The following is an 18545-nucleotide window of genomic DNA, read 5'->3' as shown; positions in this document are numbered from 1 at the left end:
CGGCTTACTCCTCTATTTGTTCCATCTCTACGGTTTTCCAGCGACCCGGTGTCTGGGAGAGACTAGGGAAAGGGAGTTTGCCTAGAAGGGTAGTTTGCAGTGGAAGGAGTTTCGCCCAGCCGGGGCCCATGCCATTCCCTCTCGAAGTCTGCGAATGAGGCTATATTAAAGGGATCGGGGTGTGTAGTCGTCGGGGATATGTACGTAAAAGGCGGATGGATTTCATCTTACCGATATCTCCCCACGTCACATCCTGCTGGGTAGTGATGTGGATATACATCAAAGCGTCTACAGTTACAGTAGCTATCGTCTCCATTAAGTGAACGATTTTCGTGTCAACGGAAGGTGACTGAATGTTTGCACTAAAACGCTGTGCTTTCTGATGAAAATTGCCAAAATAAGAAATGATGTATGAAAAAATCAACAACATGACGTTGAATATGGTTAGTTACGTATGTATCTAAGGTTAGAAAGGGCAGTTTTTGAAAGCTGTAACTGTAACGGAATCTCTATTAAAATGCCGGGCTTGTTCCGGCCTACCAAACAGTGGTGTATTTTTATCCCATTGTTGTAGGTCCCAGCATAATGACCGTCTGGCCTAGCCTAGGTTTGCGGAAGCCTCCACAGTCTATTCCGATTCTATTCGTGGATTAATCGTCCACAATCTTGATGAGAAACACGCCGGGCCGTAGTTTTAATCAGCATGGACCCGGGAATGGTTCGATCCGGGAAATTCCATTACTGGTTCACCGCGGGGGAGAGCGCCGCTGTTATCATCAGGGCGCGAACCCACGTTTAGCCTTAAGGGCTAAAAACATAAGGCTCACCTGCACTGACACAATATATCATCAGATAGTTATCAAATGGAAATAAGTGTTTAAACCCTTAGTGGCTAGAACCGTTTGTGCCGCATTCAACCTTGGCTTAGTACTCGTTTAATGTCAAGGTGAGTTGCATACGTAATGAGTGCGTCTACCTGGAGATCAAAAATAAACCTGAGTAAGTGAATTTTAACAATTACTTACTGGCGTCGTGTTATCTGTCTACCATTCCGGCGATAAACGATTGAACGGTAGAATTCAATACAAAATATGTGATAATGTGTTATTTATTCTGGTATTTATAATTGTTATTGAGCCTCCCTTTTACGTGGCAGTTATAACCGTCCGTTCGCATCACACCGTGTTGTTGTTGTTTCTTGTGCGAATATATCTAATGAATGCTAACACGAATTTGTGTGCTATTTACTCTTTGAATGTAGATAATCTTTCAACGTTAAAAATGCTAACGGTACCGACAAAATTGTCCGTGGAGAACTCCAATCGCTAATTACTTTGTGTACGTTCGCGAGACCCCATTAAATGCTATTTTTTCACTCACATGATAGCAAAAGATGCAACCACAAACCAAGAGAACTGTGCCTGTCTATGCTGAACAATGACGTTAATAGTGGGGATGATGAATGTATCTCATCGTCTGTAGCGCTGTCAGCACCCCCTCCCCCGCAAACACAGTGGTTCGTCCCGGGTTCCGTCCCGTAATCTTCCCGGCCTCGCCGTGCCAACACGAGCCTCCCGCGCCCCTCATCCCGCTCCTCCATCTAATTCCGGCTCTCCGATTTCTCCGCAGATTCCATCATCACGGCTTGAGAGAAAATTCCAGGGAGAAGGAAAAGGCTAAGACGGAGTGAAGGAGCAATATGGCGACGTCGGGCGTAGTTTACGTCTTGGTGTGCTGGTGCGGTCTGCAAGGTGGGTGTGTGGGTGTATATAGCAGGTATCCCATAGCAGAGTATGTATCCGTAACTACCTCAGCACAGTACTGCTGGGCGCAAACTGGCGTAAAATTCCACATCGCATGCCTGCGTTTTTCCTGCTTAGTCTTATGCATCATTTCCTGAGAAATTTTCCACGCGTTCCACGCGACTGCCGAACTTAGCGGCATTTGTTATAAGACATAGCATAGCGCACGTCTTTTTATGAACATCACAAGTTTGTAGACGCGTGGAGGTGGGCGGAGCAAGATAGCTTCATCAAACCATTTACGTTGCTATATATATATATAGTTCATGCATTTACAAGACTTCTGTGTATATTTGTTATTCCATACAGTTAGTGTTTCATACCACAGTGGGTAATTTGTTCAACACAAACACTCTCACCATGCCATAAGATTTACAGCTTGGAGAATAATTAAAATCATGAAAGCATCTCCGAGAAAACACCTGTCTCTTAATATCATGTGACGTGCTTTACACAATGCCAACTTTATATACCTTAGAAGAAACAAAGTTCGTAGTGAGTGTTAACTGTACGTATGATGTATTCGCATTTAATATTTCATACTTCATGTTTAGATACGTCTTAGTTGCAGCTCTTCCATGTTGAATCAGCAGTATAGTCTGACAGAAAGATCACCCAAGACGTAAGGATTTTGTTCCTTTGTAACAAGCATGCCCTGATACCGGTATACATGATCGCGCTGTGTCTTGAAATGCCCCCTTTTTTCTTAACATTGGCTCCTTGCCCTATGCCGTGCACACCGCTCGATTCGGAGAGGACCTCTTATTGATTGGCGTGTGGGTTAGCGGGCTGGCGGCCCGGTTTGTTCATTCCTGTGGCGTAGGCCGCCGAAATGCCATCCTCTCCGCCGGAAGCTCCCGTGGCTCCAACCGCCCAACGGATCTCAACAGCTCGGGGGGATTTCTATGGGACTATTTAAACTTTTGCCGGCTTTTCTCCGATCAAAAACGTCGACTTGTCAAGGATAACTTTGTCAAACAATCCAAATCTATAGTAGTTACACCCCATTTGTCTACGTGCTCTAATTGAATCAGTCAACTGATAGACTTTCGCTATTGCTATGAGTCATTCTGTACTGTTGGCTCTAAGATAGTTCCTGAATAATTGTTTTCTAGAAAGAACCAACACATCAGCATAGTCAGTACCTTAGATATTCATTTTATAATCTTTGATATATATCTAACACTGTTGTTTTAAGTTATCACTTTTCCAAACAAATCTATTTTGTTACTAGTGTTAGCATTGTGAGTATTACGGATATTCATACTAATTTGACATATTGAACAACACACTCTCATACTAATACAATGGCTCTCTCGTATGTGACTTCATTCCAAAATTAGCAGCCTTCTGTTATACTTTCTCCATTCAGTTAGACAATTTTGCATGACACGTTCCAACACTTCTGTAAAAATGCAAGGAAAGCCATCAAGGGCCTTGTGATTAATACTTTCATTAACGTTGAGACGTTTATTGTCTCTCCTTAATTACTTAAGCGTTATAAAACCTGGATTATGAAGGAACGGGAACGACAGATGGGGGTCACTCCGACAAAATGGCGGCAATTGCCAGACAAACCGGGATAATGCCGTCTGAGGTTCCGCAAGGGACGTTACATTTAAGTGCAACGTTTATCCATGCAGAAGGTGCCACTATAGGGTTACATTTAGAACAGCAAGTGCTCAGTCTCTAGCAAAACAGCCAAGCTGTGATAAAGTGCGAATATCCCCATCCATTTCATATCTCGTACATACACATTGTGTCAGTGAATGAATGCAATGTACCGTGGGATGTAATTAACAGCATTATTTTCGAACTTTTATTTTTTCCACGATGAATACCATGGATTTGGTATTGCCTAACAGGGCTCAATTGGTTAACCGTCACAAGATATGTTGTCTTACAGTAGGAAAGACTTTGCGGGAAAAGCGGGCGCGGTAAATGGGATTAGGGTACGGCAGGTTGGTCGATGTTTACCGCGCTGCTGCCACGTACAGTTGCTGGGTTGAAAAGTGACGTCTGGACGGGGAAGTGAGCCGAGTGCCACTTACTCTTACATCTCATCTCGTTTCTTAGTCGTATGGGCTGGTCTCTGGATACTGTTCAGCAGTGAGATTCGTACAGGGGTGGTCCATTTTACTCTCCAAGCAGAGGTTAGGCTCCGGCTGTTTTTTAAACGTTTTTTTAGTCGTTTTTACCGGGCTTTCTATATTGTATTTTATTTTATCTTACTGTGTCAAAACGTAACGTTAGGCTCTGACACAGCAAGATAAAATACAAAATAGAAAGCCGATAAAAACGACTAAAAAACGTTAAAACACAGCAGGAGCCTAACTTCTGCTTGGAGAGTAGTCCATTTGAGATTGGGCAGGTAGTTCGCTAGAATACATGATTGAAGTCTAAATTTACATGCAGTGGTTCTGTGTATAAAAACCACGTATTTTTGTTTTGTTAGGAATTTCCAAAGTGCTGTATTTTATCTATACAGAAATTAGAGCAAAGATTGGGTTGACGCCGTCCATAAGGTCTAAAACATTTCTGTCATAGGATTATCAATATCCTGTACACTCCATATTGCTGCCAGAAATCTTAATGGTATAACAAAGGAAACATAAAACGAGTAACTAAAAAAAGGTAATCAATGCATCTACTCAACTCGCATATCAATTCATAGTTAGAATAAACCTGTTCCCCGACTTATAAGGTCTCTTTTGCGTATCAATTCTCAGCTAGCATACCGGATATAAAAACTCTCTCCAACAAGATCTCTCCAGTGTCACCGACGAAAGACACCGGATGATTGTCTGAAACGTCAGACCGTTTCCAAAATCATATCCAGTTGCTTTTTGGCGTCCCTTATTACCTGGATAGACGTCTAACCTTCATCGACGTACTAAATTCGTCATTTAACTAGAACACGTTCAGGAAAATTACATGTATGATGTAGAACAATTCAAAACCAGGCAAAGATGTTCCTTTATAACAGAAATCATAATCTGATTCCGGTAGTCTAGGTCAATGTCAGCGTTGTCTTAAACTAGACATTCCCTTTAAGGTCGGGCGAACCTAAGCTCCAGACACATCAACCAAATAAATTGCTTCTTAAGAAACTGCAAATAAAGCGGCGAGAGACTGGCAGAAATCAATAGCGCTGGCTTAACTTCAAGTTTACTACTGGCTGAACGCCACAAGCTACATATAAATTACACACATAATGTTGATACATCTCACAACGCATACAGTATAACATAGCTGTAACCATTCTTTATGTAGATCAAGACACAGGTGTATAAGAATAAGACTCGTTCTAATGGTTTGATGTTACCATACAAAACCATTATGAATACTGTATATGTATATGATTAATATTAGTACGGTTGGCTTATAGATGTTGAATAGAAATTATTTTCAATATCATTATTGACTTTTCATGCTTTATAACATGTCTAGGTCTTGCCTTCTATAGCAATCAGATAAATAGGTCAAGATTTCTAAAGGAGTTTTCTCTAATCTCCATTGGGCACTGTAGGAAACCCAGGATAAATTTGTACATATTGCTGAAATCTGTTGGTACATGGAGAGTGCTGCTTGTAATAGGTACAGTTGGTCGGCGGTAAGATCAAAGAAGATGTTAGCTGGTTCTTCACTTGCGAAGGTCGCCGGGTATAAGTCATGAAATGCATTAAATGTGTCATTTTCACATTTCTATAAAAAGAGCCAAACGTATTATTACATCATTTTCATATTTCTATAAAAGAATCAAATGAATTAATGCATCATTTTCATATGTTGACAAAAGAACCAAATGAATTAATGCATCGTTTTCAAATTTCTACAAAAGAGCCAAATGTTTCAATGCATCATTTTCATACTTCTATAAAAGAACCAAATGTATTGATGCATCATTTTTATACTTCTATAAAAGAATCAAATGTATTGATGCATCATTTTTATACTTCTATAAAAGAATCAAATGCATTTATGCATCGTTTTAATATTTCTATAACAGAGCCAAATATACCAATGAATCGTTTTCATATTTCTATAAAAGAGCCAAATGTATTAATGTATCATTTTCATGATGATTATTTTCATGAAAGAACCATATTCTATAAGCATACGCTGATTAGCATAGATTTATTTTCCTAATACGGGCTTGATCCTTGGAAGTACAAGCCGTGACGTCACGTCCATGATATGTCGCAAGAGTGGCATTTGCATATATTTACATGTCTGGCAGTACTAAGGGTATCTCAGTGTCTGTCTGTGATTGTTTGTCTTTTCAAAACCTGGATTCTGATATTTCTACCGTTATTTTCTGATTTTACCCCATATTTTTTACTTCTGTCTTGTGTTATCATGGTATCAAAGCATTTGAATTCTTTCATGAAATCATATTCTAACAATATTTTAGTAATATGTACTATTATCAGGTACAACATAATACTGTAATTTTGTGCTTGCGTCAGTTGTCAGTGTGACTTGCGTCAGCAATGACATGTTGAGACGAAAAATGCGCATGATATTTGCATTGTCGTTTCTAAATTAATTCTATTATTGATAGAAATTTATTGAAAAAAGTTACTTTCCTGTTACAAATAATTTCGCAGATTATCATAATTTTATCATCATTATCACAGCTATTTCGTCAGTTCTGTATATCGCAGTTTAACAATATTGAAAATACATACGGCTATAATTGGTGTGTTTGCATGCTTCAAGTGAAGGAAGCACGCATGCTCGAATGACGTCATAAGACATTTCCGGTAATGCCATCATCACTTACACGAACCTAACATGATTTCCGCTGGGCTGTCATTCACACTAGTTCATCTTCCTTCAACATATTACACAAAAGACTGTTGACGGCAATAAACATAGAGGAACTGGGTCAAACCGGCAATGACGACCGTTTTGTTGCCTAGCGACGGGTCGTTTTGGGTCGCAAGGGGTGGAGTGTGATGCGTACTCAGTGTGTCGTCCGTCACTTCCAATCATTAAAAAAACGGGCCAGGGCGTCAATGGCGCGGTAGATGTACAGGGTTTTGAGGGAACATAATGTGAGGTAGAAAGAGATATGGTCTAGACAGAGGATTGGTGGACATTAAACCAGTTTTCCGGACGTAACGGACGTGTCCGGGTCGTGACACGCTATGTTTTTTCTGTTTATGACTGACCTGAAATGTCGGTGTTATATCAGGTTTGTTTTTCCGTCGATCAATTCGTTTTTAAACTTTTTGCTCAGTACGTCTTTTGTACGTATCAGCATCAGTTGTTTGGCGCAAACATTATGAACCCCTCTCAAATGCAGAATGAAAAAATAACGTTGTGTTCAGCCTTCGGGATTCATTTACTGGATGTGAAAATGCAAAAATAGAACAATTCAACCGTAGACAATTTGGTACGTGCGTCAAGCTAAATGAAGCATAGATACGTGGGGTATATCAAGTAACTAGAGTAACCTTGAAAATGACATGACTAGAAAAAAAGCCTAGAGCAAGATACCGTGTACCAAATTAAAAAGGATACGTTGTCTACAAAAGATTGCATACGAAAGAATAGCAATATGTATGCAAAGTCACAGTCACCATAAAAAAGTTTTATTACATAAAATGTATCATTTCATGTCCATATCGCACTGACCCGTAGAGATATAAGATACATTTATACGCCAGGGGTATACAATAACGGCAAACATGAACCTTACGCATCAGAGGACAGTTTATGAGAAGGCTATAATGGGACACATGACTCCAGTGTAGTTCATATAGCTATGCAATTTGAGACAGATTGTATCATGATTGCATTGTACTATAGCTCTCTCATATAACCCCTATTGACTGAAGGTATTAATTGGCAATGAAATAGCACTCATTTGTTGACGGTACTGTATTCAATCATGACATTTAAGACCACCCACCCATTAATACATTGGGAGTTTTGCTACTGGTTATGCGTGCACCCACACGATTTTGCTATTGACACTTAGGCTCAGTGTTTTAATACCAATGACATAGATACCTTTATTGGCATTTAAAAATAATTGCAGTAGTCGTTTTGAATACGCATAACAAAGTTACGACTTGTATCTTGGTAAGATCAAGAATGTTGAAGAAACCACTATCTTTCGAGGTGTACATGTCGCATGAATCAATCCATGATATACTGCTAGCGTTTGGATAATCAGGTTCAGATTCGGTGACCTTTGTGACAAAGAGGTCCGACATCTGTTTATACGTCACTGTTTGTATGGGCGCCACATTTTAGAAGGCGTTAGGGTGTAGATAACAATTTCGGCATCTTCATAGACGGCAAACTATTTTCATCCAGGGGAACATAGATAAAGTTTGAGCTGCATTTCCTACCATCCTTTCGTTCCATCCCGATGAACCGATCAAGGTCAAAGGTCATATGAACCACTACTTTCCTGATTATCCAGATATACATGTAGTTGACATTTTGCATTGTTTTTTCACAGGCACTACAACATCAGACTTGCATATCTTAATTTTGTCACTATTCGCTCCACAATAATACAAAAATAATATTTCTACATCCATTGCATTTTTATATCCGCTGATAGCCAGAGAGCATAGGCTGAACAATGGTTACAGGTGTGTCTAAGTGGGACACGGGATTTGCAGAGATGAAGGGTTGACTTCAAAGTTCAAACATAAATCATCATCATCATCATCATACAAATATGGAGACCTCCAAAATTCAGCAACCAACTAGGTTAGTCGTTGTTAGCATAAGATGCTGAAGCCTTTATCGTTTCATTGCTAAACCATTGACGCATTATGACGTGATAGCGTAATATCTAATATTCTTAGCGTACAGCTTGAGATCATTATCTGTAATACTTGACCATATTTGGGCAACAAATCAATGGCAGCAACCGCGAGTATTAAACGCTGATTGATTGGCTAAACTGCCCAGTCACGTGGTAATTAACTCTAGCTATCTTTGTATGCTTATTGCGCATGTCCCTCGGGGTGGATTCCATTGCAACTAATTTTACTGGAGTACTATAGGGTCATGTGGGGTCAAATTTTTCTACTCAATCTCGAAGGACAGCAGGGAAAAGTAGGTCATGGCTGTCAAATGCTGGCTCGTGGGAATTTCGTTTTATTCATCTAAGAAATTATGTACAGCGTTAACGTGTCGGCTTGTTGTACTGGTATTTTTTAGCGTTTCATAGGTGAAAATGCAACTGAAATAATATTTCATAAACAGAATCCAGAAATGCTAAAATCAGTTTTAGGGTTACCTCGAACATCCAGATACAGGAATAGTAAAGAAAACGTGATACTAATTACTAAACAGTTTAACATACGAATAGAGTGTAATTATATAATTATAAATAAACATAACAACGCGAAACCGTAACCCATAAAAAAGCAGGGGATCTGTTAACACTAGGACTGTGTCTTGTACAATTAAAAAAACTGTCTCCCAGGGAAAATGGTAGGTCCCACAGCTCTGTGCTTCGTACCGGTGTCAGGGCGATAGGTGCGCGGTGCCGATCGATTTTTGTAATGAAGTCGACGATATGAAGTCCTGTAGGTGAACAATATGGTACCCGCAATTAAGGGGCGATCCAAAAGAGTTCCAGTAGGTTGGGAAGGACTGAGTAGAAACACGTTTAGAACCTATGAAGAAATATACTGTTGTCCAACTGGACTCACCGAAATTTCTGACTGAATTGTACAGTCCTCTTGAGCTGTCTGACCTAATCGCACAAGACAGGTGACTTTATACACGTGTGACATCAGCAATGGGTCAAAAGTTGGAAGTCCATTTGGAAGTCCATATCGCCCCCCGTTTTCAAACTGCAGTTGAGTAGAAATTAGCAAGTTATGCATTTGGAGAGTTACCAAATTTGTCCAATGCATGCCGAAATTCTTCATCCTCTATTTCAATTCGTTTACCGTGCCTGTGTCGCTTTTTCTTCCAGCACTATCACTGTCTGCATCTTATACACGTATATGCATCTTTAGGCCATCAGGAAAAGAAGTACGATATCGACCCCACTTAATATGGATAATTTCATGCCTTGTTTCATATCTCAGGATGAAAATATTGAAGCGTCCCTGAAACTCCGAGGAAAGCCGAATCATTTCTCATATTTCAAAGGCTGACTTGTTATCAAAGCAAGGCTTGATCCTCCAAGATAGACCGCTTTTGAAACACCGCGTTTCCTTAAACCGCCCCAAGATGTTACGGAGCATGGTTTATTTGTGTCATACATCGCAAAGCAAACGACACTTATGAAAAGGTACAGATTTATTGGCGTGGCGTTTTCCAACCGTCATTTGAAATCCACGTAAGCCATCTTTTGCTTTATAATACAAATACAAAATGCTACAGTGATGTCTTTTATTGCAAATACACAGGTAGAGAATGCAACATCATTCCGTAGCAAACCTATCATATCGGGATGGAAAATTCCGTGATATACCAGCAATTCCCTTCATGTGTCCTCGGAGAAATAGGTTCTGTCGCACTTGATTTGCTCCATTTTATTGTACGTGACGTGTTAACTTCTTTCCAAAAGGTTATGTTGGGACGGGAAATAAATAAGCGTCTTGAAAACAATAAACAGAAGTTACTGTGCAAGTAATGAATGCGGTAATCATCCTTATTCATTTTGCAGCCTTTATGTGCACCTCTCCCACTAAGTGATGTATTTATGTTCGTTATTTCAAACAATTCTTTGAAGCACGCCGCTGTCTTTTAATCTTGGAAAACCAAGTGTTAAATGAAATAGCTTTGAATAATTGCCAGAAGATTGTAAATAAATGTTTTGACCACGAATTAGACATTCCACAAATTCAAAATCAGGTTATCTGTTATTTCTATTTTTATTCCTATATACATTGCTGCTTCTGCCATTTGTTCTTTGTGCTCATGTGACTTGTGACGTAAGTATTTTCCACAATGACGGTTGGTTAAACCTGGGAGTTGTCAGGTAAATTTAATTCTTCATGTCTAATGCCATCAACGTAATTATAGATAATAGCATACAATCATTTTGATTTTTGACTCATCCAGGTTTAACCAACCAACATGGCGGAACTGACGTCACGTAGCCGTCAGAAGTTACTCTACTCATGGCCGAGACATGAAAAACTGTTATTGAAGTTCTTAGTGCTCAAGATAGTGTACCAAGTAAATCCGTGATTACCTTATCTAAAGCTCTTAACACTTACCCGGTAAGCGATGCAGTCATTTTCACGAGGATCTAAGTCCAATACTGCGACCGTTTTACAATTACTACGTCAAGGTGATTTAAATGGTTATTTCCACAACCTCGATTTTACTGGACATTTTTATTTATGCCTTGGATGAGCACCAAATTACAGCGCAACACCCTTTTCCAATAACTCGGTTCTTTACAAAAGAGGGGCAAGATTTTCATTTCCGACGTCTCGAATTATATGTCGACCTACATTTGAGCCCTTCTGGGCCACAAAGTCCATTATATTTATTGCCATTTCCATTTGCTGGGGCTGGAAAGGTCCCTGCCAATTTCATCTAATACTGTTATGCGATCCTTCTAGGGCGTAGGCTACACATAACGGCGGTGAGTTTTTCATATATCACTTTGAATGTCCGCGTGGTCTACAGTATAGTACAGGATGTGGTGCAAATGGAGCTCAATTTGCACGTCATAACGACACACTAAACCCGGTTAAGTGCGTCCCATGTTTCTCACAGTCATGAAGTTATCACATCATTTATCATTGCCAAAGAGGCATTTTCGTCTCGCGTCAAACGTTACTCATTGCCTGCCGCTCACCGACTTATTGAAAATTATTTGCAAACTGCATGGTAAGCCCTCCAGGCTCATTTTCATCCAAGAGCAACTCTCGTGAGATCTCGTAAAATCTCGAACGTCTGTGGTCACGGGATGACAGCATTAACTAAGGAGACGTTAAAACGTGCAAAGCGTTACGTACATCATGGAAGCTCGTCTGTGTTGGTAATAATCATAGTAAACTTTCTTTCAACACAAAAGTATACACAATTTTCAACGACCACTGTCGCCTTCTTCAAGATCAATACTGCTGACCAATCACTTCAGAACGTAATTATAAACTCGCGAGAGTTACAGACACGTGATCTCATTAAGACGTGATCTTGCGGATACGTGGCGTTAGCAATTGGTCAAAAGTTCCGGGAAGTTTATAAAGCCCACCGTGTCTGTTCAGTACCCAGATCTTCTTGTTACATCACGAAATATCAATATTTCATGTAGTTCGTTAAAAGACTCTATAAACTACACTATTTGCAGTTCATGATTAGGTGTAGACTGAGCCGGGCCGTACGTCATAACGCGGGTGAAACCAGTGGAGGGTATCCCATAAACTAATTACATCGTTTATCTCGGCCACACAGGCCATTTGTCTATGTGTCGGTTATAGCCTTTCAACACTGAAACTGTTCAAAAAGTTCCCGACCGTCATTGTTACATATACATGTAAACCGAAGTCATGAACAACTTTGTTTTAGATCCTGACACTCATGGAATGTGATAGCATGAAACGGTTGAATGCATGTAGTGTGAAAAATGTCGTCAAAGTTGTCTTTCTGTGGCAGGAATCTCTAAACTAGTCGTTATTGTCGTAGAATAGAATACTAGTACCATTTGCGGTTAAGTCTGTAAAAGAATTTAATCGATGATGGTTCATCGATTATACTGTACTTACAAATCAAGATACTTCAGGATTTAGTAAGGTATCAAGTTTTGTTTAATTTGTTATCTTTTGGACTAGAATCAAAAGCGGCAATGCGGAACACGAAAAAAAAGTATTTTAGTATTTTTTCATTTTAGTATAATTTCATGGGGAAAATCTATAAATGTATACATGACATGCATAAACTTGAAAAAAATTAATGCATTTGTTTAATCCTTGAGAAATATGCTGTCATAAACATAGCTTGGCTGCAGATGCTGCATAGCCACGGGAACATTTTTATTTACTACTGGTATCAACAACAACGACAATCCTTTATTACGTTATATATTAGTTGCATATCGGGTTGCATTTCGTCTGCCCCTAGGTCTTACAGAAGGCTTATAGAAATCCTTGAGTCGCCAGGGAGTCTTGGGGAGGCTACCGGGAGGACTTAAGGAATTTCCACGGATTTTTCTTCGCCTTCGAGCGAAGACAAACTCCCCGTGGACCAGATTCACATCTGATCAGGTCAAGGCCGAACGCATGCAGCGGGCTTTTTTTCTTCCTGTAACGATCTGGATTTGATTTTATCTGTAGGCTTTTACAAGCTCATGCCCATAGGATAGTCATCATGGCCTACGCAGGGGAAGCCACTAGCACGTTCTGTGTTAATGGCACTTCTGTACGTCACACATAACAGGAAATCACGGCTTGGCTTGAGTAGCCTTCAGGGAGTCATTCTTATGTGCAATGTTTAGATTTGATTTTGAGCATGGTTATTGACAGGGTATTCCTGATCAGGAATGTAACTAAGTCTTCGCCCTGCACGCCTCATGGGATTGTGATCAGCTGGATTATGGTTAGGAATGACAAAATGTGTTTTTCACCAGAAATAGTGCCAGGATAAGTCTGACGTACTTTTAAAACAGTTCAATTTGCTGCATCAGCACCAAGGACAGTGGCCAGTACTTTCGCTGCTTAGTTCAATCGGTAGTTTTGCTGCTTAGATCAGTTGGTACTTCTACTGCTTAGAGCGGGCATCAGTGGGTAGTTCCGCTGCTTAGAGCGAACATCAGACGGTACTCCTGCTGCTTAGATAAGACATCAGACGGTAGTTCTGTTACATAGAGTAGGCGTTAGTTGTTAGTTCCACTGCTTAGAGCAGTCGGTAGTTCTGCTGCTTAGATAATTCGGTACTTGTACTGCTTAAATAAAACGGACATTAGTCAGTAGTTCTACTGCTTAGAGCGGACATCAGTCAGTAGTTCTACTATTTAGAGCGGACATTAGTAGTTCTACTGCTTAGTGGGGACATGAGTCGGTAGTTCTACTGCTTAGAGCGGACATGAGTCGGTAGTTCTACTGCTTAGAGTGGACATGAGTCGGTAGTTCTACTGCTTAGAGAGGACATGAGTCAGTAGTTCTACTGCTTAGAGCGGACATGAGTCGGTAGTTCTACTGCTTAGAGCGGACATGAGTCGGTAGTTCTACTGCTTAGAGCGGCAGCCATTTACAAAGCTACTGACGCGTTTCTTCTCTCCGGTAATAATCCTGGCATACATCACTGACATCAACCATTCACCGCCGTGGTAAAAGGTTGATATACTTGAGAGTCGGAAAAAATCGATGCTCTACACTTGTGGAGGGGTAGCGTAGGATGGAGAGTAGTAATCTTCCTAATGGAACATGTCTCAACATTAAGGATGGCACCGTGGGGCTCCCTTGCATTAGAAGTTAAATTGGTAGTAGTCTGAAGCATGGCCGTAACTCCCGAGTCACGTTTGATGCGACTGGTATCTCATTTCGGCTTTTTGCGTGGCGATCCGTTACCCACGGCCGGTGGTAGATTGCTGCGCCGTGAACTCGGCATGATGGGGTCACCCGATGACGGAAGACGGGAATCATAGCTAGAGGCGCGGGAAATGGTCTTTTTCGATTCGATCGACTTTCGAAGTTTAGAGAAGGCCGTACATCATGCTTTCGCGCGAAATCAAGCGTTGCCGGCGATTTGGTTGGTGAACCCGAATCGGGCAAGGGGCGTAACTCAGAGGAAAGTGTCTGGCAGGGATTTATGATAAATAGGAGATGGCAAGGAAAGAAGTAAGGAAAGGAAAGGAAAGGAAAGGAAAGGAAAGGAAAGAATCGTTGAGAAAAGAAACAGAAAACGAAAGTAAAAACATAAGTAGAAAACGAAATTTGAGAAAAGCCTGCGTTTTTATAATGACTGAAAAACAGCTTAAGTCATCAGCCTGAAAATAGTTGTTCTATTTGATTTCTAATTTTCATTTGATCTTAGTCTTTTTATTCATCGTAAACTGGATAACATCAGCTCCATGCTTTACGTCGATTTAGGTTAGACACCCAGGTAATAAGATACAGTACACCAAAAAGCAGTTACTCAAGCAACTGGATATGATATTAGAAACTTCAGACAGCCATCCGGCATCTTTCATATCCAGTTGCTTGAGTAATTGCCTTTTGGCGAGTTCCATGGTTTGTTTCATCATGGTGATCATTATTTTTTCTATGAATGCAATAGAATGCAATATCTCAGTAATTTCTCACCTTTCAACCCTTTATACTGTGTAGTAGTGCGTATGATAATTGTATCCATGTAAATGTTCACCGCAATTTAGCCCTACGACTACAAGAGTGATGTGTTGTTTGTGATATTAATATTAGATACACTATAATTCATTATTTCTATTGTTGACTGTACTTTATACAACAACGAAAGAAACGTCCTTTTTGAAAATATACAACATATGTTCCATAATTTCCGATACTTGAATACCACGGAAAAATTCATATTTCTCATGCAATTAGATAAACCATACATTATTGATTCCATCTGTCCTTATGTTTACAACTGTTTTAAGAAGCGAAAAGAAGTTGAACTTGTAAATACTAGAATGTATTAGCATAAACTATGTAGATGTGATAAGATACCTTTTCTCTTATATCAAAACTGTACCTTATCACTTGCGCTACGATCTGTACTTAGCTTGTTTGAGCACAAATGTACCATAAAGGCCATTCATTCATTTATTATTCTCCAGTGATGGCCGGTCCTCGGGTTCCCTACCCGACCAACGTCCAGGGGATGGTGGGCCTGTCGGCGACTCTACCAGCCAGCATCAGCCAGGACAATCTCATCATCTCCCTGACGTGGAGCAAGATCGACGGCTCCGTCGGCGGCACCCGGGAAGCCGTGCTGATCTACTCCCCGGCCACCAACACCAACATCGCGCTGGGGTCGGTCAAGGGGAGGTCCACGCTGAATGAGGACGGCTCCCTGGTCATCGACAATCTGACACTGACGGACGGAGGGCTGTACGTGATGACCGTGCTGATCAACACCATAGGGCAGGTGGAGCAGTACGTACAACTCAAGATTCATGGTACGCACAACATGGTAACAAACTACGTACACGCAAGATGCTTTTTATATTTACCTTTCAAAACAAAACTATAATTACTATAAGTGAACCATGAACAGCCTAGAAAATGCATTTGTGTTATCTATTTTTCTTTCTAGTAGGTACAACTCAAGATTCACGGTACGCACACAACATTGTAACAAACTACGTACACGCAATGCTTTTTTTTACTGATCTTTCAAAGGAAAATTGCAATTACAATAAGTGAACCATCCAGGAATAAACTCCCAAGATAATACAAATAATCATAATCTATGGAAGAATTTCAACTATAGTAATGAGAGTAATGAAGTAAGCTTGTTTTTGTCCGAAAAAGAAGTACGTACAACTGAAGATTCACTGTACGCACACAACATTGTAACAAACTGGGCGTACACAAGATGCTTTTTAATGCTAATTTAATCTTTCAAAGTAAAATAACGGTTAAAATCCAGTATTTTTATTTACGGTTTGATCTGAACAGTGACCACACACGGACACCCCCGGCTATATATCAATAGAAATTATATATATATCCCCAGTCAGACGTGATGCTTGTATGTTATAACTTAAAAATCATAATTAGTGAACCATCCAGAAAGAAATATAATAGCCAAATGATACAAATAATCATAATCTGTGGAGTAATTTCAAATATAGAAACGAGAGATGCTTGTTTCTGTTTTATTTGATGAATTCATCAGATCTGTGCTTTAAAAAGATGTATGTCCGAAATATGAAAGGTATGATGGCAATAATGATGACAAATTGCCAATAACTGGCAATCAGAAATAGCGCACAAACAGCTCTAGTTGACTAAACGGAATCTTGCTGTTAATGAATGTATGGGATAGACATATTCAGGCGCCATAACAAGTATTATATAATACGCATGTTATAAAATCAAAGAGAATGAGGTATATTAAGCATAATTTTCTAATATTCATCGAGATATGCCTTCTTCAAAATCAAATCATATTGCTATAGATTGTGTTTCACGTACGGCAATTTGATTTACATACAGACAATATAGCGCCATTGTTGATAACTGATAGATGAAAATTTACATTCCTTGTATGATAAAATGAAAATAATTCCAGTCTTTAGTTTGCCTTTGTGAAAAAATCACATACTGACTCGCTGCAAATAGCACTGCTTATATGTATATGAACATGGAAAACAAAAGTGAAAGGAAGATTGATCATGTACATAAACGAAGGCATGCAAATGATGCATGCATTTTCTTATATTAACGCCAAGAATCGAACATAGGGATAAACTAATTTACCCAAACCTTGCTTCAATATTGAATCATTTTTGTGTGTTATTTCTGGCTTGAATATTGAATCATGATATAACTATCAACTTACAGAGCAAAATGTATTGGCTTGAGGAAATAACACTCAATCGCGGGAATAAATCAGGCAAAATGAGTATGCCAGGCTAATCTATATCAAAGACGGCGTAATGATTAGATCAAACGATATTTCACGGTTATTTGCTCGGGAAGAAAGAGAAACACTTCAATCCAACCCGCTGAAAAATGAGCAGTGATAATGATATGCATTGATTGAAAAACACATCCTCCAGAATAATGGACTTCCCTAATGGGGCGTTAATCCCCTTCCCGGGAGCCACTAAGTTATTATTGAACGATGCCATCTTAAGATGTTTCCGTCTCTTTGCTGTAGTTTCTTCATCATTCTTTCAAACAGCTGATAGTTAGGAAATCTTTCGCAATCAAGTCTTTCTAGTATTGCATGTGTTCAATATGCTGTGTATGTGACGTGGGATTTTCGACTCAAGAATCTAGAAAAAAAAAAGCCATCTTTGAATTATAAATTATGCTATCAAAACAAGCTTGTGAGCAAATTCCAGCTTAATCAGCTGGGTTAATATTGTGGATGTTACGTTATACAGTTTACCAATAAGTAATGTTTCAATAATTTCCACTTTTTTTTCAACAATGTGTACTCTACACAAAGTAGATTAGTCAGCTTGGCTTTTTAGACATGGCCACTGAACTGCAACATTATGAAAAGTAATATCTGAACAAAACCCCATGGGTCTGAGGTAATAGCCAAAATCGAATGCTTCGCTACATTGCCTGATTCCTTACATGGGATAGAGAAAAAGCAATTTGAGGGGAATTAATAGTCTTTGTCTCTTTTGTTCCTCCCAGTCCCACCGAGCGTTTCAATAGACTACGCCGGATATCCCGTCCAAGTTATCGAAGGGACGTCAGCAACGATCAACTGCACGGTGCTCAACTCTAGTGCCTTGGTTCAACCCGCTTACTGGACTAAAGATGGCGTCAAGCTCGTGGATGCGAACCTCGGTTCCGTTAGGACCGTACTACTTGACGATACGGGGGGCGCCAGTAGTTTGTCCCTCCTTATCCCGGATGTGAGTCGCGCAAGGGACAATGGGAATTACAGCTGCGTTGCCGTGCATATAGGAGGAGTTACGTCCGACTCCGTCGTCATGGAGGTGTTATGTAAGTATTTGCCAAACTAAGATCATTCTAGTTACATAAAACACCCTTTAGACAGAACCATATCAGGATATTCTTCAGCCGATTGCCTATGTGGATCCAGCCCAAAAAACATGTACATCACCAGCAATGCCGATCGAAAAAAACA

The 18545-nt window shown here is 39.9% G+C and overlaps 1 protein-coding gene across 3 annotated transcripts in view; it reads left to right on the top strand.

Moving 5' to 3' along the window:
- Window positions 1-18545, top strand: part of LOC118405874 (hemicentin-2-like) — a 74655-nt gene that overhangs the window by 40084 nt on the left and 16026 nt on the right. For 2 of the 3 annotated variants that reach the window (XM_035805688.1, XM_035805687.1), the window contains exons 3-5: window positions 1630-1751; window positions 15544-15885; window positions 18086-18400. In XM_035805688.1, coding sequence (XP_035661581.1) covers window positions 1700-1751; window positions 15544-15885; window positions 18086-18400 — 709 coding nt within the window. In that variant the 5' untranslated portion in view covers window positions 1630-1699. Of the gene's footprint in view, window positions 1-1540; window positions 1752-15543; window positions 15886-18085; window positions 18401-18545 lie in introns of those variants that run through there. The other variant, XM_035805689.1, reaches the window with a different exon arrangement.

The sequence above is a fragment of the Branchiostoma floridae genome, chromosome 18, assembly GCF_000003815.2.
Source record: "Branchiostoma floridae strain S238N-H82 chromosome 18, Bfl_VNyyK, whole genome shotgun sequence".
In the NCBI taxonomy this organism is placed as follows: Eukaryota; Metazoa; Chordata; class Leptocardii; order Amphioxiformes; family Branchiostomatidae; genus Branchiostoma; species Branchiostoma floridae.
Note: the sequence above shows the minus strand (reverse complement) of the source record. Positions and strands in the feature narration are given on the sequence as shown.